We start from the raw sequence: 27,429 nt of genomic DNA, 5'->3' as shown, positions 1-27,429 counted from the left end.
ACGTGAGCATGATAACTGTAGTAGGACAATGCTGAAATAGGGTAAACTTTGTTTCAGTGCCCTACCACCAGTGTCAGTCTCACCGTCAGTGGCCTCGGTTCGTCACCTTGTTACTGTTCAGTATGACACTGAGGCTGCTTGATTATCAGTTAAAAGTCCCTTGTGCTATTTTTAGCAGAGGTCACATGGTCAGAAACACGAACAAGTTGTATGTTCACGGCTTCTTACTGCAGGTTTAATGTATTTTTTTTTAGTACTTATCAATGTCGTTTTCAGTAAGGAAAGCATGAGGAGCGCTGTATTACATTTCTTTTATCATTTGACTTCTATTAGACGTTCATGTTCAAGATCTATTGCTGCTGATGTTTGCAACAAAATATCAAAAAGCACCACCACCTCATGTTCTTACTCACGGGACACTTTTGATGTGTTTCGGCTTTTATGAATGTATCTGTGCAACATTTTCTGCTTCGGTCCATTCACTATTTCATGGCTGTCTGAGTGTGTAACACTCACTGCACGCTGGTGTTTCACATTACAGTGCTACAAGGGAGAGCATAAAAAAATCACATCTGTGGCACAGAATTCAAAATCTTTTTTTTTGTTTGTTTTTCTGCTTCAGGGTGAATTCTGTCACGATACATGTACACAAACAAGCACGCTGAGTCAATATCACCTCTGTGTGTTTGATGGTCACTCACCGCAGGACAAGAACATCTGGAGGAATAAAAAGCGCTTTCCCAAACATTTCTTGAGACATCTTTAATTCAAACATTTCTCACAGTTATTTCGCCTGACATAAGTGCATCTTGGTTTCAGTATGCAAGTGGAGAGGTGTTGAAAAGTCAGTAGTGCTACAGCTATCTACACACCCGTCTTTCATACTTCTTAAACCCGGAGTCCAAACTATGACTTAAAGCATAGATCAATAGTACCGTTAGTCAATAATCGAGATGGACAGTAAAAGAAATACAAAGCTTTACTTTTCTCCCTTTAAAGGTGCAATGTGTAAGAATGATTAACATGGCAGGGAATCTACTAGCACCTGCCCGGACCCGACCAAAAAAACCAATCCTACAGGTGGGTTAGCACACTCACAACAATCCCCTGGTCCCTGAGCTCCCAGTCCAAACCGCTAACTGCACGGCTAACTGAGTTAACTAGCTAACAACAGCCAGAGCTAGCAGCAGTTGCTGTTAAAAAAACAGGGACAGCATATCACCAGAGTGTCAAGTATGAATTTATCAGGTGGCCAGTTCTTACATATTGCACCTTTAACCATCAAACAATGTCATTCCTTTATCTCCATCTAGTGTAGCTAAAACTGTTTAAATCTAACAATTTTATTCATTTTTATTTTTACATTTTGCATTTCAGCCAGAATGCTAAGTCAGCTTTCTAATGCTACACAGAAGTCACAGACACTGTGCTTCTACTTTCATAAGATCTGTAAGTGCTCGTCTCTTGGAAAGGAGTCTGGGGAAAATGCTGCTCTGTTAAACTAGGGAGTAAATAAAAGATTAAAGAAAGGGAGAATTAAAGAGTTGGAAAACTGATTTAAAACTTATTTTAACAGAACTGTTATTTATTTATGTTTAGGGTTAGAGTTAGCCAGAAGCACAAGATTACAGACATGAAATCATTCTGAGAGAAACAATAATCTATTTCCACATCTCATGTAGACAGGTGCTCGGTATGGTGACTGACATGTACTTTGTCATCAAATCAACTGTTCCTTTTTGTTAGCGGTTTAAAATTTTGCACAGCTCACACATTTCAAAATCTGCACTTACAAGTCAAACACTGTGTGATTAAACACAATCATTCAAACAGGCTGCAGGTCTCCAGACCATGTGGACACATCTCATCCACTCCCGTCATCACATACACAAACCACCTCAGCATCGATCAATAAGTGCTCACCAGTTTATTAATGTGGCATTGATAAACTCACATCCACTTGAGTTGGCTGAAACAGGATTATTTACTTAATGTAAATATCTAAGAAAACGGCAGCCAGTCTAGAAAAACTGAAGCTGAACCTCAAAAACACGTAAATGACAAATCAGTGTTGACTGTGCTGAACCACTAAGTGGAGCCATACCAGAACGACTCCACATAATGGAGCTGTTGTGCACTGCCCATGAAAACTGAATTCTCGTACAGGGCCTGACTCTGAATTATAGCTTCATTTACCTCAAACGATGTCTTCACTTGGAAAACAATGCTTTGAAAATGACATTCTGAACAGCAAAGCTTCAAACATAGTTAAAGATCAATTCAACAACTTTTTAGGGCTGAGTGCACTGGTTGGTATTTCCGGGAATATCAGGGAAAACTCCATCAGCCATGTCCCAGCTGACCCTCGCTTTCTTCACTTCTCATTGTCAAGCGTGTGTGCGCACGCATGTGTGTGTGTGTGTGTGTGTGTGTGTGTGTGTGTGTGTGTGTGTGTGTGTGTGTGTGTGTGTGTGTTCTCATCAGTGTGTTACAGTTTGCTGGTCAGCTGTGGGTGTGTGAGTGCGCTGGCTGTCCCCGGAAACCCTCCATCGAAGGCGGCGTTCAGCACCTCATCCAGGTTTCCGGCGAGCACAAAGTCGAGGTCGACGTGGACATTGGCTGGCAGCTCCTCGAGGTCCTTCTCGTTGCGCTTGGGGAGGATGACGCGCTTCACTCCGGCCCTGTGAGCCGCCAGGACCTTGTCCTTGATCCCGCCCACCTGGGAAGGACAGACCAACTCAGTCTGTTAAAACTGTGGACGGATTCAACACCTTATTATGCGACTGATGTGATGAAAACTCACCGGCAGCACCAGCCCCCTCAGTGTGATCTCTCCTGTCATGGCAACGTCTGATCTGACCAACTGGCCGCTAAACAGCGAGGCTAGGCAGGTAACTATGGTAACACCTGCAGAGGGGCCGTCCTTGGTGACAGCTCCAGCGGGGAAGTGGAGGTGGATGTCTGTCCCTTCTAGTGGATCTGGACTCCCCACCACTGTTCAAACACACGCAAACGCGGAGTGTAAATGCATGTTTACAAGCCTGTTCCGCAATAATGTGCGTCATACTGTAAAGGCATGTACATTAGATCCATGAGAACTCACTGTTGGTGAGCTGGTAGGTTTTAGCGTTCGTTCTGAGCCAGCTGATGGCCAGATGTGCCGACTCTTTCATAACGTCTCCCAGCTGACCGGTCAGAGTGAGCTGACCATCTCCCTCCATTCGACTCGCCTCCACAAACATGATCTCCCCACCGAGAGGAGTCCAGGCCAGGCCCAGAGCCACGCCGGGCAGGGTGAGGCGCTCAGACACCTTCCAACACACACACACACACACACACACACACACACACACACATCTGTGAAGCTGCATTTAATGGAATCGTCATCAGAATTCCAAGGACCCTTTGCAAAAATTCAGGGATGAATGTGAAACACAAGACCGATGTGACCTCTGAGTGAAGGAGGGAGGGAGAGGAGAGGGATAAAAAGTGTAGAGGGGAGGAGAACAAAGAAGAGAGATGAAGAAACCCAAAGAGAAAACACCTGGGGGAAGACTAACTGTATTGTGTTTCACATTATATTGCGTGATGACACCCCGAGCTGATGCCACATTATGTTTTCAATGATTCTGACTGCTTGAGTGGTGGCTGTGGTGGAGCTGCGAGACATCTCCACAGGACGCTTTTGTGTTCATGAGCTGTGGGAGCGGACTGCAAAGTTCAGACAGCCGCGGGGGGGAAAAAAAAAAAAAAGAGAGAACAAATTCTGCACGTTTCTGTAAGTGTGGATTATACTCACTGCTGATCCTCTGCAGATGCTTCAACTTACCTCCATCTCAAACAGCGGCGGTCCCAGGATGTCCTTCAGGGCGATGTGGTCAATCACTATTGGCATCTCCGGAGGCGCCGCCTTCTCTGAGCACACATGAAACAAATCGAATCATATTGAAATGTAAACCCCCTGACACATCAGTGTTTGTGCTGTGTGCAGTGACATCAGTTACCGGGCAACGCAGAGAGCTTTCTACAAAGCATCACAAAACAAGGCCTGACTTCCTGTCTCTCGTGTCCCATCACTACTCTCTCTCTTTCCTGAACTACCAAACGACTAAATTCATCTTGATTTCATGTCTGATCATTGTAAGCGAGTCTGGCGGGAATTTGAAGTCTAGCCAGTGGGGACTCAATTTTAATCCACTGGGAATCCTCCAGGCAAATCAAAACTGTGAGTATGACTTCCTAATGTAATGTAATGTAATGACCAAATGAGTAATGTAGAGCGGGCTCAACTCCACCAAACTAGCTGACACAGGACTTGACAGGGTTTAGTTTGTAATAAAGAGCAGCTGCTGCGCATTATCCAGCTCATTAGACAGCTACTGGAAGACATCATGTTGGGGTGGGAAGGATACTTCAGACATCCAGCAGCTTGACTTGAAACTGTGTGTTTAAAGTAACATCACTGTTTATCACTTCATATTAAACACAGATTTAAGGCACAGTTGGAACGCATTTGTCTGTTTGACATATGATTCGTACAGACAACCTATTCAGACTTTCATCATGAGGGGGGCGTACATGTTGTTAGTACGGCTCCGTCTTATTCCTAAAAAGGCCTACCTACGCAGCACTTGAACTCAACAGAACATGTTATTCTTTTCAAACATTTACTGACAATACTTTAGAACATCCCTATCCCTACACAGTTGTTAAGTTTCGTTTTTATCAAAAGTAAACCTCTCGTCCAGCAGCTGGGCCTTGCACTGTATTTCGCCGCTCACAGATCGCCTGTTGTCCAGTTGCGCTAATGTGTAGGGATACAGAGGTTCTACGGTTGAGAAAATGTAGTGCCCAAAGAAAAGGCGGTCTGATGGAGATGTAAAGCGGTGTGAATTTTCCCTATACAACATACACTTGGACTGTTACAGATTTTTTAAGGTGAGCCTTGTTTTAGGTGGTTTATTAGTGGTATATTATTTTTTCTCTGGTCTCAGTTCATTGCAGTACAAAGCTGAGCGTCTGAGCTGGAGCGGCTCTCTGCTTCTCCAAACTGAGGCTGCGCTGATCGGTGATTACCGTATGGAACAGATCGACTGTAGATATGTACTTTATATGACCCCACTTCAAAAACCACGAACTATCCCTTTAAAACCCACACTCCGCAAGTATGATAAGCACAGGTTCGATTCCCGGCCCGGGTCCGTTTGCTGCATGTCACTCCCCCTCTCTTACCCTGTTTCCTGTCACACTCTTCAGCTGTCCTATCAATAATAAAGCCAGAAAAGGCCAAAAAAAAAAAAAAAAAATTCATGAAGTGGGGGCTGAGGGATTTTACCTAGTACGATGTTCGATTTTGAGTGGTGTTCCAATTAACTTTTCCCGGTAAGAAGTGGATTCACAGAGTCCAGCTTTTGTACACCTTAAGATCGACAGGTGCGTAAGAGAAGATCGGAGGCCGACAAAATCAAGAAAAGACTCCCATACTCAACTCATAACATCACATTAAGCAGTAGTTCATCGTTCACACCCCCGGGACACCAGGTCTGGAAGGTGAAGATCCAAAAAGCCTCACGTTCATTTAAAACCACCCCCTCTAGGTGGCAGACTAAGCCTTCAATGCCACAAAACAGTAATGTGACAATGTCAAGTATTTCATCATTAAACTGGACAGCAACGGGATAATTGCAGTTATTTTCTACGTATGGTGATTTTAAGTTCACTTATGCTTTGCTTCATCCTCTTAGTGGAATGTTTCTTTTTTCTTCAGCAAATCAGTGCATACTCTCATCAGCCCCATCAATCCAGTCAACAGGATACCCACGCTGGACAAATCTCACTTTCATGTCTTCAGCTTTTTCCTTAAAATCTTCTGTTGTATTACAGACCCTTTTTAGTCTAAAAAAAACTGACTTGAACTTTTCATGATATGGTTGTCTCAAGTCATAAGTTGCCATAATCAACTTCTTCATAGCCTAGCTCTAAGCTACTTTTGTATTACTTTTATTCTGTTATACTGTTTCCATTGTGAACATGCACGCATTGATGAACATATGAACTTTTCCTGTTATGATGTTTTTAAAAAAAAAGGTATTTCAGTCAGCGGCGTAGATTTGCTGGTCCAGGTGTGTTTGACGGGATTTTGAGAGATGTCTGTCTGCGTTGTGGCCTGATTGGTCTACAAGATTCCACAATCCTCCTTAAGACAGCCTCCCCCCCGTCTTGTAAGATAACCTGATGAATGTATAAGTACCGAAACATTGTCGTCAAACTTAATTGCAAGTGAAGTGGACAGTGTGCAGAAGTCTGACCTCGTAAGAAGTGGGAAATCTTTCTTTCAGCATTAATCCGGCAAACAGACCCTTTTCACTGTGGACATTCTGACTTGTCAAAGCAGAAAAGGCACAGATGTGACTAATGACATTAAAGATGGGCTATTACATTTAGTGTCATAGTATTTGCCAGTGAGTGAGAGTACACAAAACCAAGAACCCCAGAACTGGTTCAACCAAAACAGAATGCAGCCATAATTTATGTTATAAATTCCACGTGCTTTTCCTGCAAGTCTGCAGTGAAAAGGGTCTACTAAGCATGCTGCAGTTGGACCTGCTAATCCTTAGCAAATAACAATCATTTCCAACTTTTTCTCGATTGTATAAACGGCTCTAACACTTGACTTATCATAGGAGAAGTTGTTTTACTTGCACTTTAGAGCGAGCTGTGTCTTCTGCTCAACTGAAGACACCAAAGCCCTCCACTGACCCAGATTCCCCCACCATAATTAGATGCTAACCATCCTAACCCCAATCAAATGTGGACAGATCAAATCAATGGTCAGCACAATAAACATCTGAAAGGGAGAATTCACTTGACTTGCAGTTTCAGTTTTAGTTATTTTTTTATTTTTTATGCATGTTCATAGCAGTGTTAGCAGCTGCTAGAGTCAACCCCTCCATGACCTCACTACCCACTAGGAACGGCGTAATCTCTGTTTTATATTCTCATCCACATCATGAAATACTATCTTGCTGCATGCCATCAAAATGCTGTAAGAGGATGATATACATTTTGAAACTGAAGATGATGTATGGGATGGGTGCTTGCTACGGGTTTTACTCCTCTTCCATTCCTGCTAGGCAGAGATGTCTACACTGTGAGGCTCAACACCACTGTCACATAACTCAGGTTAAACCATCAAGAATGTTCAAGGATGTCAACGTTATCAGCAACAATCTCTACCTATATCCATATGTTTAGGATATGCCCCTTTTCTGCAAAACGTTTGGATGGAAATATCTAATTCGATCTTGCAAAGTATCTCCGTCGAACCTCCTGAAATCACCGCCTTATTCAGAGTCACCCTCACACCTGCAATATCAGATCATAAGAGGAAGTTTATGGCTTCTGTAACTCTCTTGACCTGCCCGCTTTATTCTTGTCAAGTGGAAATCTTCCACTCCACCTACCCTTCACTCTTAGAGTTATGTTATGATGTTATGATCAGCTAAGACAGAACTTTATTAATCCCAAAGGAAATTCTTCATATAGAAAAGATGAGATGTACATTGAGAAGACATAAAGCTAGGTTTTTTTGGCATATGCTGATAACCTAACCTTTGCTACCATCCCAGACAGACAGACTATTTTCAATATTCCTACCTCATTAACTGAAATGATACTTTCTATTGTTGTGTACTCCACATATGCAAAAGTGCATGTGTACACACACTTTCTTAGTTTCTTATGGTGACAAATTCTGTGTGTCTTGTTTTGACTACTTTATCACACAGGTGTACTTTTCATTCTCTGATCTTCTGTCTGTCAAGCTTGATTTGAAACTTGTTATAATACTTTTATCTATTTGGAAATCCAATCAATACATTTTGGAAACAATGACAATGGCTCTGTTCTATTCAAATGTCCCAGTGACCTCCGAGGACATTGATGGCCTTGCTAACTGCATCTCAGAATACACTGGGTTCTGCATGGACAACTCCATCCCCACTAAAGGGGTTTGCTGCGATGAGTACAGCAACCTGGCTGACAATTTTGGTAGCGGAAGACGGGATGCTGGTAAAACTGCTGGCAGCCATGGACCATGTCTGTCATCCCCTCCACAAACCTCTGGACAAGCTTAAGAGCAGCTTCAGTAACAATTTCACTCAACCCCGCTGCCTTAAGGAACAGCAACGGAAATAATTCCTTCCTGGTGCCATCAGACTCTATCATGCACACTACACAAAAGTCAAATAAAGCACTTTTAATTATTCTTACATTAAATACTGCACCTTATCATCTTGCACATTATGTTCCACTTACCTTTTATACCTCAGTATTTTATTTCATGGCATTTTTTTGTATATAGTATTATATTGTTTTTTGTATATTGTATATAGTACTTCATTGTCTTCAATTGTGCTTGTATTTTGATTGTATTTGTACTTGAATGTACCTACTGCTATGATAACCTAAAATCCCTTCAGGGATTAATAAAGTTACCTGTCTGTCATATCTGTTCCTACCAGTTCCTATCTGGCTCGATCTGCTGTGTGCTTTTGCACAGAGTAGACTCAGAACTTATCCTCTGTGGAGCAGAGCGGAGAGCAACTTTATGGCCCAGTCGAACTTGGGTGTAAGACATGACAGTGAGCCGGGATGATTAATAACTAATGTCAGAACGTTAAACATATAGAAGGTCTGTTGGCACAGGAAGCTTTGTGACCTAATTTAACAGTCTACTAAGACTAAGAAGAGAGAAAGAGAAAACAATAGCATCAGTATGGGTGTTCTAACTTATTGTGAAAAGGCCATCTTTTATTTATCCCTGCTGCTTCAGTTAATTTATTCATTTATCAGTGAGGTTACACAATGAGGGATTATCTGTGTGTTTTGTAATGTTAGGGCAGACAATCTGCTTAATTAGTGATGGTGAAACACGTGTGCATCAATAGATGCAATGATGCTGCAATCCATTGCAAATTGGAAGTTGATACTTGCATCGCTAGTTGTTTATCTTCCAACTCCAAAAAATTACATAAGAGTATGGGATGGAAGCAAGCATTTGTTTGCATTTCCTTTTGCAGATTTTCTCAAAATTCAGGTAAAGTATGCACTGCATTTTGATTAAACCAAGTTTGAGTCCAGTTGAGGAAGAGACAGGGTAAAACTTTTTTATCCTATCCTATATTAACGTGGAAGTTTTGTATCGGGTTAGCTCACTCTTCGGTAACCTGAGCAGAAGGTATGTTCCAGTTAAGTGAGGCAGTATTTTCTGTTTGCAGCAATTATCCACTGATGGTGGCATATTAAGAGCATCAATTCATTGTTGTTACAATTACTATTGTTTTTCGAATGCCGATTTTTTTTTATCCCAAATGATCACATTTTTCACTGCCTGAACATGCCCCAAAACTCACCAAACTTGGAATATATGTCACACCTGCCAAAAAATGTCATAATCTATTATCGTCCTCAATTTTCACCACTCGGTGGCGCTATAATCAAGGAAAGTGCTTTTTGGCTTATAACTCACATATACTTTGTCACACATTCAAAAACCTTATAGCCACGCGTTCACTGAAATGCACTGAATCTCGTCATATGGGCCGTGCCCATTTCTGCCAACCGTTTTTTTTTTCGCAAATTCCTGAAATATCGCAGCCCGACTTTTTCGAACTCCTCCCAGGCGATTTCACCCATTTGCACCAAACTTTGCACACAGCATCTGTGGACTCTCCTGACAAAAAGTTGTTGAAATAATTTTGATATTCCAAATAATACTCAAGTAAAACAACTTCCTGTACATTTTGCTCAAAACACAAAGTGTTGCATATCTCCACATGGGTCTGTCTCAATGACCTGAATAAAACTCAGGTGACTACTTCCCAATGAGCCCCTGAGACTGTGTGCAAAATTTTGCCAGATGACCACTAGGTGGCACAGTTTAAATTGAAGGATTTTATATCTCCACATCGGTTGGTCGGATTAACACCAAACTTGGTAGAATCATTGACAATGCCCTCCTGACGATCGCTGACGAAACGCGTTGCCAGGGGTTAGCAGAGGACAGTATAGTGCCCCCTGGAATATTAACAATCCAAGCGATTTTTTGGCAACTTCCTGTACATGTTGCTCAAAATACAAAGTGTTGGATATCTCCACACTGGTCTGTCCCAATGACATGAAACCCAGGTGACTACTTCCCCATGAGCCACTAAAGCTCTGTGAAAAAATTATAGACTTACTTTTTCCAACTCCTCCTAGGCCATTTGACCGACTTATCAAAAGTTTCACCTACGTCACACTTGGTGGTGTTCCATTTTGATGCTTCGCCATAAAACCATCAACTCAGTATTATTTCCACATACAATTTGCCATCAACTCCAAATTGCTCAAACATGTAGAGAGTCTTGCCCTGAATACATCTACATGGCACACCCTGACGGGCGTGGACTGCGAGGGCCTATTCATCGCTGCTTGCAGCTTTAATTTTCCATTAACTTTAATTCATATCAGTTTGTACACATATAAGTGGAGGCATTTATGTGTTGCTGCAGGGCAGGCAAGGATTTTATGCCCTCCCACTCCCATCATTCGAGTCAAAACACAGCGAGAGAGAGCTCAAGGTCTTACCTCCTTGCTGTGCTGGGCTCTCAGGGATCAAATCTTCTATTTTAGTGACTCTGTGACCTTCAGCGACCTTCACAGCCACAGCTCGGCAGATCGCCCCAATCTTCCTCTCTAGGGAGCGCACACCTGCTTCTCGGGTGTACCTAAAACAGCAAACACACAAAAGATGAATACAATTAGTTGGGGATGAGGTTTCACTGGCAATGTAACTTTTGTTTCAACAAACGCTGTCATGGTTTGGATTGCCAGAGGAGAGCCTGAGAATCTGCATTCCCTCATTCACACTGAGCTATGGAGGCTGATTGTGCAATTTCTCCCACTTGAAAAGATTAGAGAGGCCTGTAATTGTCAACATGGGTAAACCTCAACCATGAGAGACAGAATGTGGAAAAAAAACCCAGAAAATCACATCGTTTGATTTTTAAAGAATTTATTTGCAAATCATGGTGGAAAATAAGTATTTGGTCAATACCAAAAGTTCATCTCAATACTTTGTTATGTACCCTTTGTTGGCAATAACGGAGGCCAAACGTTTTCTGTAACTCTTCACAAGCTTTTCACACACTGTTGCTGGTATTTTGGCCCATTCCTCCATGCAGATCTCCTCTAGAGCAGTGATGTTTTGGGGCTGTCGTTGGGCAACACGGACTTTCAACTCCCTCCACAGATTTTCTATGGGGTTGAGATCTGGAGACTGGCTAGGCCACTCCAGGACCTTGAAATGCTTCTTACGAAGCCACTCCTTTGTTGCCCTGGCTGTGTGTTTGGGATCATTGTCATGCTGAAAGACCCAGCCACGTCTCATCTTCAATGCCCTTGCTGATGGAAGGAGATTTTCACTCAAAATCTCTCGATACATGGCCCCATTCATTCTTTCCTTTACACAGATCAGTCGTCCTGGTCCCTTTGCAGAAAAACAGCCCCAAAGCATGATGTTTCCACCCCCATGCTTCACAGTGGGTATGGTGTTCTTTGGATGCAATTCAGTATTCTTTCTCCTCCAAACACGAGAACCTGTGTTTCTACCAAAAAGTTCTATTTTGGTTTCATCTGACCATAACACATTCTCCCAGTCCTCTTCTGGATCATCCAAATGCTCTCTAGCGAACCGCAGACGGGCCTGGACGTGTACTGGCTTCAGCAGGGGGACACGTCTGGCAGTGCAGGATTTGAGTCCCTGGCGGCGCATTGTGTTACTGATAGTAGCCTTTGTTACTGTGGTCCCAGCTCTCTGCAGGTCATTCACTAGGTCCCCCCGTGTGGTTCTGGGATTTTTGCTCACCGTTCTTGTTATCATTTTGACGCCACGGGGTGAGATCTTGCATGGAGCCCCAGATCGAGGGAGATTATCAGTGGTCTTGTATGTCTTCCATTTTCTAATAATTGCTCCCACAGTTGATTTCTTTACACCAAGCGTTTTACCTATTGCAGATTCAGTCTTCCCAGCCTGGTGCAGGTCTACAATTTTGTCTCTGGTGTCCTTCGACAGCTCTTTGGTCTTGGCCATAGTGGAGTTTGGAGTGTGACTGACTGAGGTTGTGGACAGGTGTCTTTTATACCGATAATGAGTTAAAACAGGTGCCATTAATACAGGTAACGAGTGGAGCCTCGTTAGACCTCATTAGAAGAAGTTAGACCTCTTTGACAGCCAGAAATCTTGCTTCTTTGTAGCTGACCAAATACTTATTTTCCACTCTAATTTGGAAATAAATTCTTTAAAGACGTTTACACCCTCACCTTTACCCGAACACGTGAGGTGCACGTATTTATTCAACTTCCTGAACACAATCTCAGATCAGCTGATGGACAGGAAGTGGTAGTTTTGCCGATGAAATCCACATTTCATTTATTCATCCAGAAAATTAAATTAGTTAAGATAAGAGCTGCACAAAAATGTGGTTATGCTATTCTATAATTAAGTTGAGGTCATATTAAGATGGTGTTGTTTCGACCCCTGCTGAGTGTGTTATGCATGGGTCTGTGTGGACCTGCTGATTATATCCTGCGTGGTCTCCTGTGGTATATGCAGCTGCTGAGGTGTTAATCCATGCTGCTCCAACTGGTTTGGGATCAGGTGACGGTGAGCTATCTCCACCCTCTCCTCCTGTGTGTAACCTGAAACACACATGGATTAATCATAGCACACCTCTGTCATCGTTTGGAGTCACTGCTGACAGTTTTTAAAAAAGGATAAAAACTGATGGATCAGAAGTATATATTAGTATATATTATACAAAATAGTTTTTACATGCACAGATACAAAACAAAGCGAACAACATGGAAACAGGGAAGATATACAGTATAGATGTTAATTGAGGTACAAGGCTGCGTCATGTGATCTAACTTAACCTAGTTATTGTAGCAAAGAGTTGGGAGGATACTTATTTCCTGTAGCCTCTACATAATAAATTAAGGGCTGCTAAGTGTTATGGAATTTGTCAACAGAGCCTTGTGATGTGAATCTAAGCTTTCCCAGTTCTGAGTTGCTGCTAAACATCTTTTATCAACACGGTGTCAGTGGGAGGATGTGTCTGTTTCCAACTGAATAAAATGAATCTACCTTGCCAGAGTTGAAAGGAGTCCTTTAAGAGGACTGTCCTGTCCCAGTATCCCAAGAACAGCCAACACTCATCTTTTTTTTTATTTCTTGCCAACACCTGGCGCCTCCATTATCCACTAAACAACTTCAGTGCTGACAGGTTGGTTGGATATTTGGGCTTGTTGTGCTGCTGTGTTAGCCAATGTAGCCTCAAGGCGCTAGCCTCAAGCTGAGATGAAGAGCAGACTGCAGATGTTTGGTTCGCTCACCTGTTTTTTACTCCACACCTCCAAACATGAAGCCTTTAGCTGCAACCAAAGCTGACTCAAGAGACGTCACTCTAATCAGAGACTTTAAACAACCTTAATCAAATTCGCTGTAGCACCACCCAACATCTGTAAACAGACTCTGATACATTTAATGTGCCCTAAAAATAAAGGCCGAAGGTTCTATTTATAAACACAAAAAGCAGCAGGCTATGAAACCAAACCCTGTGGTGTTTTTTTTATCAGTCTATCACTCAATCTCCAATCCTCTGTGTCAATGCAGCACCTTGACACGCACCCCTTAAATGAACTATACTCATTTCACCAGTTCAGAGCACAAATGCCCACTTGCTTGTTGAGCTCATGGTAATTACATGAAAATAAATAAAAATGCAATCACCAATAAGCATTCAACCACGTGACAGCATGGGCACCATATGACCTGACTGCTCTCTGTCTCTTCTGTAAATTAGATTTAATCGCCGTTAAACTGGCAAACAGGCGAGTTACAAGTGACTTCAACAGGCAATAAAAGTATGACAGAATATATTAAACAAAATGTATTTCCAGACTTAGATAGACTGATAGCTAAAAAGGAGGTGCTGCATGCAATCACGCGGGTGCCGGTCTCAGTGTGGGAGGTACAGAATGCTGTTCCAGGAGGATCCGGCACAATAAAGCCCCGTACGTTTCAGTGTGTAAAACAGTGTAATAAGAACAATTCAGCGAGCACTTTCGTAGGAATGTGCCACTGATCCTTTTAAATGATCTTTTCTTGGTTGTTAGTAATAACACAGGTTATCATCTACAGCTCATTAGTCTCTGTCTCTGCAACATTCTTGAGCAGCTTTAACAATTTTTTTCTGGATATACTTCAGGTAATGTATGTTAATGACAACAGTGTCTTATCTTTGACATCTTTTAAACATGTTTTAGAAGACAACAGAATGGCTTGATGGCACAGGTGTTCATAAAAACTAATTCATGGCTACAGATAAAGCATGGAGCTGTTTTTTCATCTGTTCCCTGAATATAATCATAAAGATTTATTGACATCACCTGAGCAAGAGTTTGTCTTAAGATCAAATACATCTGTGCAGACGGTTCCTGAGAGTGACTTTCACCCACCTGGTACCTGCAGCACCTCCATCCTGTCCAGCAGGGCCGGGGGAATGGTCACTGTGGTGTTTGCAGTGGCAATAAAGAGCACTTGAGAGAGGTCGAAGGCCACGTTGAGGTAATGATCTGTGAAGCTGTGGTTTTGCTCCGGGTCCAGGACCTAAAGTGGCATTTAGAGACAATTACAGCAGGTGTGTTGAGAGAAAAAAAACAATTAAAAGAAGAAATAGTGAGTATGTACAATAAATGCTTACTAGCAGGTCCCGCAAAGGTTTAGGTTAGGCTTCGAGCATGTAAAAGTTATGCTGAATGATGACATCTGACTCTTCTACTAAGTGATCTGAATGAGGGCGCTGACCTCTAGCAGTGCAGCTGCAGGGTCTCCTTGCAGGCTCTTCCCGAGTTTGTCCACCTCGTCCAGGAGGAATACAGGATTATTGACACCGACTGTCTTCAAACCATTGATGATGCGGCCAGGCATGCTCCCTACATATGTGCGCCTGGAGAAATGGGCAGAGGACCTATTGTATTGATGTGAAACTGAAACAGAACTGACAGCAGTAAAGTGAAGAAACATATACATAACAATATGTCATCTACTTTTTGTAAAAGTATGCACTGCATTACCATACAACATAAATACATCTTGGAAAAATTAAGAGCCCAGCAGTGTTCTCTGTTACACATTAACTTATGAAAGCAAGTTTCAATGTCAAGTTGTCGAGCAAAAGAATAAAAAGAGTAAACACAAACCACACAAATCTTTTTTTTTTTTTTTGGACTTTGTATGGCTTCATTGATAGGACAGCTACAGACATGACAGAAAACAGGATGAGAGAGAGGGGAAGTGACACTCAGCTAATGGGCCAGACAAACCACACAAATCTTAGTAAGAAACCACTGGAGAGGTGTATTTCTCAGACAATTCTTTTCTGAAGTTGAACAAATCGCATGATCAACCGTTAAAGAGCTTTCATCTTTATCTCTCGCTCTCCTGCTGTTGGTATGCCGGACACATGTTTCTCATCTGACTGATGGAGGCTGTCTTAACTCTGCTTCATCTGCCTTTAAAACACCCGGATTAGAACCTGCAACCTGAGATGAACTCTGCTGCCCCCATTCCCCTCTCTGCATAGACCCTCAAAGTAGCATAATCTCTGATATCTGGTCTATCAATAAAACCCATCGGGGAGTACACAAACAACGAAGCATCTGTGTTTGTGTGTCTTGATACAGATCAGACTTCCTGCTGTACAATATACACTGTTGTTCATTATCAACTTCTGTTGTTTTTGCTGCACTTATACTTGATGTATCACATGAGAGAAACAGCTAATATCTAGGTTAAGTCATAGGTGATAGACGGACGGATGGACGGACAGACGGACGGGGCGGGGCTGGCTGGCTGGCTGGCTGGTTATTAAATGGCATGCAGCTGGAATATATCGACCAGATTTTTTAAACTGTTGGACTGAATCAAAAATAATTATGTTTGAAATGCAATCCAGATACTTCACTCACCAGGACTCATTGCTCCACACAGCAGTGGAGAGCGCCCACAGAGCCATGGTAAGCTCCGCCATCAAAATATTTAACTGCCATGCCATGTTTTAGTCAATGTTTCAGTCATCCGTGTCCTAAAACTAGATCACAAGATACCTAGCTGCTTAATGTATTATTCTCATATCTTTGACACATCTCCAGCATCATTGCGCTCGCTGGTCCAGGAGTTGTTATCTTATTAGCATACCTGTGTCCTCGGATGTCAGACTGGTCACAGACGCCTCCCAAAGCAATGCGGTGAAACTCTCTGCCCAGAGTCCTGGCTATGGAGCGACCCACGCTAGTCTTGCCGACCCCTGGAGGCCCCACAAAGCAGAGGATGGGGCCCTATAGACACAGCGCCATCATGAAATTAACAGACAAATACATGACACATTTACAGAAATCCCTGTTCATTTTTCATGATTGACTCTTGTTTTATTCAACCCTGATTTAAAATTTTTGAATAATTCAAAAATGAAATGTGTTTATAGACAAAGTCTGTATGAAGCATTCCTGAGCCCATGTAGTAATATCATTATAAAATAATGTGTTTCACAAAGTGGAGAACCTCTCCTCATCGTGAACGACTGAGCCTTTTGAGGACGCACTCAATTCATCCTTGAGTCAAAGCTGACCTCGGTACAAAATTTGAAGAAATTCCCTTTCATGAAATCATAAAGTCAATTTCTGCCTGCCTGAGCTGCCATATCCCCTTAAACCCCCCCCCCCCCCCCCCACTCTGTTTCTTAGATGACATGTCAACAACCAACCTGAAAACAATCAAACAATAAACTGCTCCTCATATTCTCAACTATTGCCAAGAAAAATATCCTCATTAACTGAAAATAGAAAGAACCTTATACAATGGAAAAATATACTCATGGATCACATCTCTACGGAAAAAACAACCTTCATCCAAAACTGCAACAGAGCCCCTCTTTCAACTTTTTTTTTAAATCTAATTACGAACTATTTTTTCTTTATTGCCCCCTGTATGATTATTACTATTATCATCATCATTATTGTTATTATTATTATTATTATTATTTTTATCCAGTTAACTATGGGCGAAGGCCAGGGTAGAGCAGAAGCTGCCACATGAGGTGCCAACTGCACATCGACATGTAGCTCAGTTCCACCCAAGGGGAGCTGGGAACCAGCAACCTTCCGATTACTGGTACACCAGCTCTATCCACTGAGCCACAGCCGCCCCCCAAGGTTAACATGATTTAGCCCCAGTAATCCCTGCAGGATAAGGGGGATAAAAAGCAGTAACATCCCCGCGACCCTCACGAAAAAAGTGTAAGAAAAGGTAAAAAAATTATCATCATTATTATTATCATCATTATTACTTTTTTTTTTTTTTGTCTAAATCCCCTTTCTTCTGTCAACACATCTTGCCCCATTCTTCCCTGCCTCCTTACTCCTGTCCCCCTGCCTCCTTTTCTCTCTTCCCCTAAGGAAAGAAAAAAAAAGCAAAAAGAAATGAAAAAGGGAAACAAACCAACAAACAAATTATAAATAAATAAAACAACATCTGAATAAATAAATTGACTGCCCACCCCCACCCACATGCACACAAACTGTCTTTCAACACCCTCAACATACTATGTAATATACTCATTTGTTTTTGCCTCTTTGTTTAATGGTCCAGTTTTGTCTTTCTGTCTCCACTTTTACACTTTTTATGACACATTTGTGTCTTTTCTGTCATGTCTCTCCCTTGTCATGTGTTGCATCACCTAACAAAAAAAATAAGGCATTCTTAAGATGTCATGTTAACAGAACATGAGGTTGCCTAGAGCTCTGACCTTTTGCTCTAAACCTAATCGGTTCATCCTTGAGTCCAAGAGTGGGTTTGTGCCAAATGTAATGAAAATCCCTTCAGGCATTCTTAAGATATCAATTCATGAGTCAGGAAGTTGCTGTGACCTTTGACTTCTGACCTCAAACATCTAATCATTTCATCCTTGAGTCACTGGAAAATTGTGCAAAGTTTGAGGCAAATCAGATAACCCAAAAACATAATGCCTCCAGCCCTGGAAATTGCAAGTGTGGAAGCATAAAAAACATAGAATGCTATTTACCAGTACACCCTCTTTCAGAGCTGAAATCTTAACTGTAGCTGCTGAGCTAAAAGCACAAGGTGGGTGCTAATTATGATCTCGCAGCTGCTGAAGACAAGCTGTATGTGTTCTGTTTAGTTTATTTCAGGTTTTTATTGACTGTAATCTAAAAAAAGGAATCCTGAGAAATGATGTTTCGCATCGAAGCTCCAGAAATGTTTCGTAGACTACAAAATGTAAGCCGTCTTAACATCAGCAGGAGTGAGTTGATAATGACTGAGTTTATGTTTTTGGGTCAACTTTTCCTTTAATGGACTGAAGTATCCATAAGAAAGTACCTTCAGTGAAGTCTTCAGCTGTCTAACAGCCAGGTACTCCAGCACGCGTCTCTTTAGCTTGTCCATGGCATAGTGATCATTGTCCAACAGAGTCCGAGCAGCTCGGATGTCCAGGCAGTCTGAAGAGTGTGCGTGGGGGGAACATGGATGAGGTGGATGGATAAAAAAAAAAAAACAAAGAGAAAACATAAAGGTAATAAAAGACTAAGACAGCAATGAAAGCTGCAGAGACAGAATGACCGCTATAGTGAGAAAGAGAGGAGGAAGAGGGGACAGAGAACACTAGTGTCCTTGAGTGGTTTTGGCAAATACGGATCTATCAAGGACCCTACAACTTTATTATTATTACTGTTGCTGCCTTTTCTTATTTAACACATGTGCCATGTACAAGTGCTTTAAAAGTGCTTTACTTTGTATATTGTATATTTCAGTTGTATACATTTCTTTATTACACTGTTGGCATTCTGTGGACACCAAAGGAAGAATTTCATTGTACAGAGAAATATGTTTCTTTACTGTGCATATGACAATAAACACCCTAAATCTTGAATCTTAATAGTTTCCGTCACAGCACAGCCTGGGGTCAGCAGCAGAGACAGAGCAAAACAAAGCAGCTGAAAAGATTGTTAATATTATCATTTTTATCATTAGTGTTGTTATGACAACAACTTCCTCTATAGTCACCCAGAAGTTTTAGCAACATTAGCTTCACTCAGAGTTGTGTTTGTGTTCACCATGTGTTCTCCATGCTCCTTCAGCTTGGACCCGAACTCTTATCCCCCCCCCCTCGTATTTTTCTATTATTCATTTCTTGACTGACTTGAGGTAGTTGCTATTCATTTTATTCATCCCCCGCACTATATTTACCCTTCAGCATCGAAAGACTGGTGCAAATTTCTTGTATGTGAAAACCTTGTTTCAATATAAATTGTTTACTTCAACTCCAGAGGAGCTCTACAAAGCAAATAAATATGAAATTGGCTACGCTCAAACACTAAACACAGTTATCGCCACAATCTTACACTCAACACATGTTAGGCATTGCTTAAACACTGGGCAGGGAGACTCCTTCAGCTTAGATCTAAAATATGGCTTTACATGATGCCAAAGGTATTGTGCTGCTTTTCTAACAACAGGTAGTGAAAAAAGTTGTACCTGCTTGGCCATGGTGCATGCTGAAGAGTATTGTGCCCCTTTTCCACCGGTCAAAAATCCCACTTAATCCCCTAAAATCGAGCTTTTGTGTGCAACGGGAATGTGTAAACTCTGCATTTATGCCCAGGTCAAGTGACTCTAGTAAGCACAGGTTTTTCAGCTCGGTTCAGCTTTGATCTAAACGTAAACGTAAGAAGGTATTTGGGATACGGTCCATTAATGACATTTCATTAGAGGACACAGTGTTGGAGGTGGTGTCCATATATTTGGAAGCCAAAAAGGTTTGACGTCCCAGCTTTGAAAATACATGAATCGCTAATAGCCAGCTAACTTTAGGTCTGTGAACAACAAACCTGTGTAGACTGCCAATTTTGGTGGAAAAGCGATATTAGAGATCTCTTGCTGTATCTGAGGCATCTGTGTGTCTGTGTGTGTGTGTGTGTGTGTGTGTGTGTGTGTGTGTGTGTGTGTACCTTGACTCCCCATTTACCTTTGGTGCTTTTGCTCCATGGTAATTCTACCATCAGGTCCAGGTAGTTTCTTGTCAGGGCATACTCGGGCATAGACTGAGGCATTTTCTTCAATCTAAAACAGATGAAATAAAAGAAATGCCAACACTGGTCCGACTGTGGACAAAGACTCATCCTGATTTAACACAGAAAATGGAAGGCCAAATCGTCAAGAAAAAAAAAAAAAAGATTTAAAGATAGAAATGATTTTTTACAATATCCAGATAGGAAATAGGAAATAACAATAGCAACATTATGCATCTATATATTATATTAAAGGATCAAAGAATCTAATTAGCTTTAAAATGTTAGATTATTGTCTTGGTAAAAGCCTTTTTTTAAATTAAAAATAAATAAATAAATTGCTGCAATCTGATGTGCCATTGTTTAACCAAAAATATTAACTTTTAAAAATGGTGCAGTCAAAAGTAAAATTTCACCCCAAAAAATATATCTTTTAACTGTAGCTGTTACAGAGTGAACACAAATGACTGATTAAGGTTTATACAACATTATCTTAAAGAGGAGCTGAAAGTTTAATCAGGGAGAAAATTCACCTTTTGAGCTCTTTGAGGCAAACTCTGAGCGCAGCGTCAGGCATGTTGGCCCCGTGGACCTTCTTCTCCAAGGCTACAGTGTCATCGCCATCTTCTTCTTCATCTTCCCCATCCAGATTGAACTGCCGGCCCGGGAAGACTCCACCTTTACGCACCGACAGCACCTAAATAGTTGAGACGTGGGCGGTAAACAGGCAAATGTTGAAATCAAATGTGTTTCCAGATTACTGTCAGGAGAATTTGAAGCAAACATTTGAGATGCTAGCTGTAAAACTAGGCAAGGGGTGGTTTCACCCAGAAGTTGGCTGCACAGGCAATGTTACGCATTGCTGTAGTTGAAAACGTTAGAAGAAGAAGAGGTTACAAACTGGAAAAAAAACTGGCTGCCAACTGCCAAAAACCCACAAAGAAGAAGAAGAAGAAACAACCAGTCACCTTGGCGTTCTATAAGGTAGAGTGGGAATTAATCTGGGAATAAAAATCTTATATCTGGAATAAAAATCTAGAATATCTACCAACATGCCGACAGTGGACACAGCTCATCAGCCATGTGAGTTAAAAGTTTGCAGTATCAGAACTTATTTAACAAGGTATTTGCTTTCACCATTAAGCACATTAACTTTTGTTTGTTACCCTCTTCTCATTGTCAGGATTTATTTTCCTGGTTTTCTGCAGCAGTTTCAGCCCCTCTATCTGTTTGGTCAACATGGGCAGGGCCTTCTTAAAGCGTTCCTCCAAGCTCACTGCATCCAGGACCTTCACAACACACACAGACATACAGACACTTGATTAGAGAAAACTTTCATTTTGACTCTTTTCACCAGGACTGATAAATCCTGTCTGGTTCATTGTAAGATGCTGTAATCACATCAACTACTAAAAAAAAACCATTCACTTCACCTGCAGTTTCTCTTTGTTTGAGGTGCGGATCATGGAGGCCACCACATCAGGCAGAGTTTCCCTGGGCAAACTGTCCAATAGACGCCTGAACTTAGCCACCACGGGAACAGACATGTCCAACATGCCTAACAACTACACATACACACACACACAGGTGATAAGATGAAGTGGCACAATTGTGTAATCAATCACAGATGACAAATTGTGCCTGCTTCTTGTTATTTTGAGAAATTCTCAGTTCACTCACAGATTTCCAGGAAAGTGAAATTACCTTGTCATAAATTGTAAATGCATACATAGAAGCCTTCCGATGCCTTTTGATTAACTGTACATACTTTGAGTTATAGGTTTACCAACTCCCATAAGTGTTAGCAGCTGCAACCTGCAGGTGTTCTTACCACCAAGATAAGATAAGAAAGAACATATTCATCCTGAGAGTAATCTGTTGCCTGACATCCTCAATATTTGTGTACACATGTTGGAGGAAGGTGATGCTTGAAGATGAGATGCCTTCAGACTCAGCTCAGCCCACAACAGAGGTCGACTTACCTCTGCCTCTACATGCTCATTATTCAAAGGAGCATGTCAACATCTCAGGGACTGATCAGATGATCCCTTCAAGATTTTTCATTTTGCAGTGAAGAGGTGAGGGGAACAACTTCCCACACAGCAAGGTGAAAACAGAACTTCTGGTTACGAACTGACACATTTTCACAAGCGGGACATACCCGTTAAGGTTAATCCTCCTCTGATATCATCAAGTTATATTTTTTATGGGTTCTATGATGTCAAGGTTGAAGAAATGGGGAAAAACTTAAAGACAATGGGAAAATAAACTGAACAGCAACAGCTAATCATGAAACCTAATTTATCATATTTCTCTAATCAATGACATATTGCTGTAAGTTCTCTGTGGACTGTGTTTTCATTTAACTCTCTAACCATTACATGAACTATGGGGAACTAAAGGTCTAAAGACTAAATTATGGGTTGAAGGAGCTAGTCTGGAAAAGGCTCTCAGATCTGTAGAAACCACTACAACTGGTTTATTTTAACAGGAAATTGACCTAAGACCTTTGAACTGAATTCCATGTATTAGCGAAAAAGGATCTAATTTTCCTGTTCCGCTTGATTAAGCCTAATCCTTTAACATAATCAAGCAGATATTTTTTCTAGTTTTCAAGAGAAAACTAGAAAGCTAGAAAGCCTGTGAGCCTGCACCTTGTTATTGGAAGGTCTCTGGTTGGATTCCCCTGGTCTGCATGTCAAAGTGTCTTTGGGCGAGATACTGAACCCCAAACTGTTTCTGATGCGCTGGTCGGAACCTTGCATAACAGCAACCAGCATCAGTGTATGAATGTGTATGAATTATTGTAAGTCGCTAAACAAAAGCATCTGCTAAATGCCCTGAGTGTAAATGTAGACTACCTCTTCTTTCCCAGTCACACACACACAGACACACACCTGTACAGCAGCCTGGTAAAACTTCTTGGACAGCTCCCCCAGCTCTCCGTCTTCTGCTGTAGCACCTTCAGTTGCTGGAGTCGTGTACTGATCCAGTTTATCCAGTTGCTCCACCTGACAATTGTTTTGCAATTAGAGAGACACATCCTGCAGTCGCATTCATTAAAGCATTTGTACTTCTTAAAATACTGATGTATAGGTGTTTTAGGTCCTATATTGGCTATAAAAAAGGATCTATTAGAAAATAGGGACCCTACTTAGACAATGTTTGACAAGATTTCACAATATCAGGAGATTAAAATACCCTATGGAGTTTTTGACCACAGGTAGTGCAATGGAGCACTGATTTTATGGAGGATTTTGTTTGTATCAAGCGCTCACATGAGGATGCACTTGTGCAAGACGTGATACGCATTCCTGCAGCTGGAGTCACACTATTCTGCTTATTGAGAGTTGACAGCACAAAATGCACATGTTATACCTAGGAAATTGAGTAGGTTGCCAATAAAAGACAAATTGCGGTGTTAAGTCAGTTTGATGTTATCATATATCAATAAGATAAGACCAATAATGTTATAAGTCATTACAGCTTAAAAAGCTAGGAGACATAGTCCATTAAACATATAAAGGACTCCTTTTATGTTTGTCTGGGTTTCAGACTTGAGTACTTTTGATATATACAGATGATTTTCAGTGGAAAACACAATATACAGAAATAAATGGCAAATGGATAAAATAGACGGTCTAACTGCTTTTCGTGCTCATCTCCCATTCAGTTCACACTGAGGTTTGCTAGTAACAATCATGCGATACCCGGCCCTTACGTCGAGGAGCAGCTCCCCTTATGGCACCATATTGTGTTGCGTTCTTTTGATAATTTCAGACAACAAGAATGCGCGACTTTTGTCGAACAGCCCTTGACAACATTTAGCAGAGGGTTGACTTAATCAGCTCTTTGGGGACTGCCACAAAAGAAGCCTGTCTTCTGCTAAACTCAGGTGGGTGTCAGATGAGAACTGGCCACATTAACTTTGAATGCAGATCCCGATAACAGGACGGATGGAGGAATTTTTAAAAATGTATTCCTTTGATATTGACTCAGTTTTACCTCTGCCAGGACAAAGGGGCGCTCCTTCAGCAGACTTGAGACACGAAAGCGGCACAATCCGGTGATGAGGAGGCTGTAGTGAGGCTTTGGCCAGTTACTGCCCACCACCTGCACTGCTATCCCCGCTGTACCAATTCTACAGACACACAGAAGGACAAAAGGTGAGAGTGAGCCAGACAAGGTGGGTGTCCACAGAATGTTTAAATAAGACCTGTCAAACCACACATGCACAAACACATAAAATATGTTTCTAATTATGTGCTTGCATTGGTGTGGCCATGAATTTCTGGATTTTTAGATTTTCAGTGAAGCTAAGTACCAGCCACCACAGAGGAGATGACTACTGTGTGTGTGTGTGTGTGTGTGTGTGTGTGTGTGTGTGTGTGTGTGTGTGTGTGTGTGTGTGTGTGTGTGTGTGTGTGTGTGCAGGCACATGGATCTTGATTGATGCCTTCTAAAGGTACTCTAAGACAAGACACATGTGCTGTATCAAGGGAAAAAGCAGGTTGGATAACCAGGACTCGATCCCCCCTTTCCCCTCTACAGTCATGCCCTGTTAGTGTGGCTTACCACAAGAACACAAGGGACATTCAAATACCTTCTTTCTTTCCTGTCATTTACAAAGTCTAACCCACATCAAGGATCCTTTCACTGCATTTGTTCTGGGTACTTAAGAGCAGCGGCGGGGCACAGTGCAGCGCTAAGACACCAAGTTTTGTGCCTTAACATGCAGTGCCCTGTTTAATGTGAATAATGTAACATCTTTGTCAGCGATTAATATTCTATTTTTTCCAGCAAGGTTTGCCTCTAGAGACAAAAATAAGCTACATAATTACCAGACTAGCTGTTGCAAGCTGGTGAAAGGTTAAAGTCCACCTCTCTGTGCTTTGGCTGATTGAGTTTGACCGCGGTAGACTTTTCTAGAGCAAATCACACACTGCAAGTTTTGTCCAAAATTATGATCGGTGTATAAAAACTTTGAGATGCTGGCTATCCTTTTAGAGGCATAAAAAATATACCAAATCACTTGATTTGCAAAATGTACTGTCCATGCCAATGAAACATGGTAACAAAACCTAACCTGCTAAAATCGAATGGTATTTGAAATGAGTGTTGGTCTGTGCATTATGTCCATCATGTCTGTCATGATTTTTTTTTTTGGGGGGGGGGACTGCATGACTGTAACTATGTAACTTTCCTCAGCAGTGCAATCACGAACACATCACCAGATACAGTTACAGCTATTCTCATCAAATGGCCATCCTTATATTTATCCTACATCTACAAGCTAGATAATAGTCAAATGCTTGCTTTTAGTCTGAGTGGCTTTAACTTTATGTGTAAGGACTTGGAAAGATCAAAGTACTCTGTTTTCACAAGACAATGGCACACATTTGAGGACATTCTGATAAATTAAAATACGTATGTGTAGTTCAATTTTCTTCCTTATCCTGTTATCATCTTGTGACCCCTCGGGTTTGTTTGGTGACTTGCTTGAGGGGCCCCGAGCCCCAGGCTGGAGGTCCTGTACAGCATGTCCTAACGTCTCGCCTCCAAAACAACATCAACAACAACAACGAAATGACTCAGCTGTCGCTACAGTACCGAGCTATATGACGAAATGTTATTACTTATGCAACGTGGGGAGGTCGTCGGTGTCGTGCTCTGGGTCTCTGGTGTTGGGAATCACCCCTATGATGGTGCTTTTCAGCGAAGTCCCCCTCAGCAGCCGCTGGCTCACCAGGTGCATGTTCCGCGGAGAGTCCACGCTGAACCTGACGGTGGAGCCCGGCAGGAGCACCCCTTCATGTGACAGCAGCAGCGGCAGACGGCTCGGTATCTTAATTCCACCGTCGGAGGTCATTGTCCGGTGTTTTAAAAGCCAGGGCACTCTTAGTAACACAACACTGGCAAACAAATACGCACTTTACCCGCTGTCAAACTGTTAAGCCAAATGTAAACATGAGCCTTCCGGTGAGCACTTTCGAAATAAAAATACAATTGACGACCCGACTACATAATTAGCTAATAGTGTAGAAATGAAAGTGTCTATCGCTTCAAAAATAATGTGTATGAGATGAAAATAATATCGGTTTTGTTTTCACGGTGACTTTTACGACATTTGATGCGATACAATGGACATGCATTTTTTTCCCCGTCTCCTCTTGATACGACTTCCTGTACTCTGTGGACTGACTACGGGAAGTACAGAGGGACAAGCTAATGTTATCGCATAATATGAAAACTGAGAGAAAATTGGCAAAGAGTCTGTAACTTGTGTTTTAAAATAGGTTAGGGATGTCCAAAGTCGGCCCACGTTTAGGTTCATCAGGTTTTATTTGGCCAACCAGATGTTTCTAGTTAAACAATAAATAAGCTTAAGTTTAAGATTAAAATGTTCCTTTATTGATCCAGCTTGGCAGAAATTTGCAGGTAACACAGCAGGACGGGGGGAATAAGTGGTAGTACAAGAGTAAGTCTCAAAAAACAGAGACAATATTAGAGATATCTTGGAAGAATAAACTAACAATTTCAATAAAAAACATGATAAAAAAAACATTTTGAATAAAGATAAACATACTTAATACAGTAACTGTCCCTTTATGTCCTGTCCTGTCCTTTTATGTGAATAAACATTTTTTATTATGACACAAATCATTTTATGCCGATTTTTTATTTATTTATATAAAATTCTATTTACATATGTAGGATTCCTAATTATTCATTTGTTTTAATAATCTGAGTTTAGTAGCCAGAGTGACACTTTGCACGGCAAGTCAGTCGATTAAGGGAACTTCATGATGTAGTATCATTTTTACATCATAATAATAAAATACAATAGGTGCTTCCTTTTGGCCTGTGGCCCACCATTAAGTTTTAGCTTTGGCCCACCACAGGAAAACATTTGGGCACCTCTGATGTATGTGGAGCCTGCAATTTCAAAGTGGATCTGTTTCCTTACCTACGTAGAATCAATCAATATCGTAATATTATACACAAGACAACAAAAATGTATTATTGTTATAAATATTTAACACATTTGAGAACACAAACATATTTTCTCTAACTTGTATTATCTTATTTTTCTACATTTTACAGGTATTTTCATGTCTCTAATATTGTAAGTTAACAAAGATAGATATGTTTATGAAGAAATAATATCACCAATACAAGATTGAAAGACCCAGATTTTATTATGCAAGACAACACTTGCAGCATAAGACATTTGAATAATGA

General features: G+C 41.4%; 1 protein-coding gene across 3 annotated transcripts; it reads right to left on the bottom strand.

Annotated features, from left to right (window-relative positions):
• Positions 1-743: 743 nt before the first annotated feature.
• lonp2 (lon peptidase 2, peroxisomal) lies at positions 744-26,391 on the bottom strand. 3 transcript variants are annotated; one of them, XM_037107267.1, is made up of 18 exons: positions 25,824-26,391; positions 24,193-24,328; positions 23,085-23,198; positions 21,621-21,752; positions 21,354-21,476; positions 20,721-20,884; positions 20,145-20,239; positions 18,500-18,618; positions 16,301-16,440; positions 14,909-15,050; positions 14,560-14,710; positions 12,615-12,741; positions 10,630-10,769; positions 3,830-3,915; positions 3,104-3,311; positions 2,804-2,994; positions 2,476-2,719; positions 744-2,445 (listed from the first exon to the last, which is right to left on the bottom strand). In XM_037107267.1, exons 1-17 carry the CDS (start codon positions 26,054-26,056, stop codon positions 2,489-2,491), a joined length of 2,532 nt encoding a protein of 843 aa, XP_036963162.1. In that variant the 5' UTR covers positions 26,057-26,391; the 3' UTR covers positions 744-2,445; positions 2,476-2,488. The 3 variants fall into 3 exon arrangements, with proteins under 3 accessions (XP_036963162.1, XP_036963163.1, XP_036963161.1); XM_037107268.1 differs by having other exon boundaries at positions 744-2,429; XM_037107266.1 differs by having other exon boundaries at positions 744-2,719; positions 25,824-26,390.
• Positions 26,392-27,429: the final 1,038 nt, after the last annotated feature.

This window comes from Acanthopagrus latus, chromosome 8 (genome assembly GCF_904848185.1).
Source record: "Acanthopagrus latus isolate v.2019 chromosome 8, fAcaLat1.1, whole genome shotgun sequence".
NCBI classification, from domain to species: domain Eukaryota; kingdom Metazoa; phylum Chordata; class Actinopteri; order Spariformes; family Sparidae; genus Acanthopagrus; species Acanthopagrus latus.
Note: the sequence above shows the minus strand (reverse complement) of the source record. Positions and strands in the feature narration are given on the sequence as shown.

Excerpts from the sequence above, each read along its gene's own strand:
- lonp2 (XM_037107267.1), bottom strand. The coding sequence starts at position 26,056 with ATGACCTCCGACGGTGGAATTAAGATACCGAGCCGTCTGCCGCTGCTG. Across the intron at positions 12,742-14,559 it reads GGAGGTGCTGCAGGTACCAG|GTTACACACAGGAGGAGAGG; the intron begins GTGGGTGAAAGT and ends TGTGTGTTTCAG. Across the intron at positions 10,770-12,614 it reads ACGCAGGATATAATCAGCAG|GTACACCCGAGAAGCAGGTG; the intron begins GTCCACACAGAC and ends TTGCTGTTTTAG.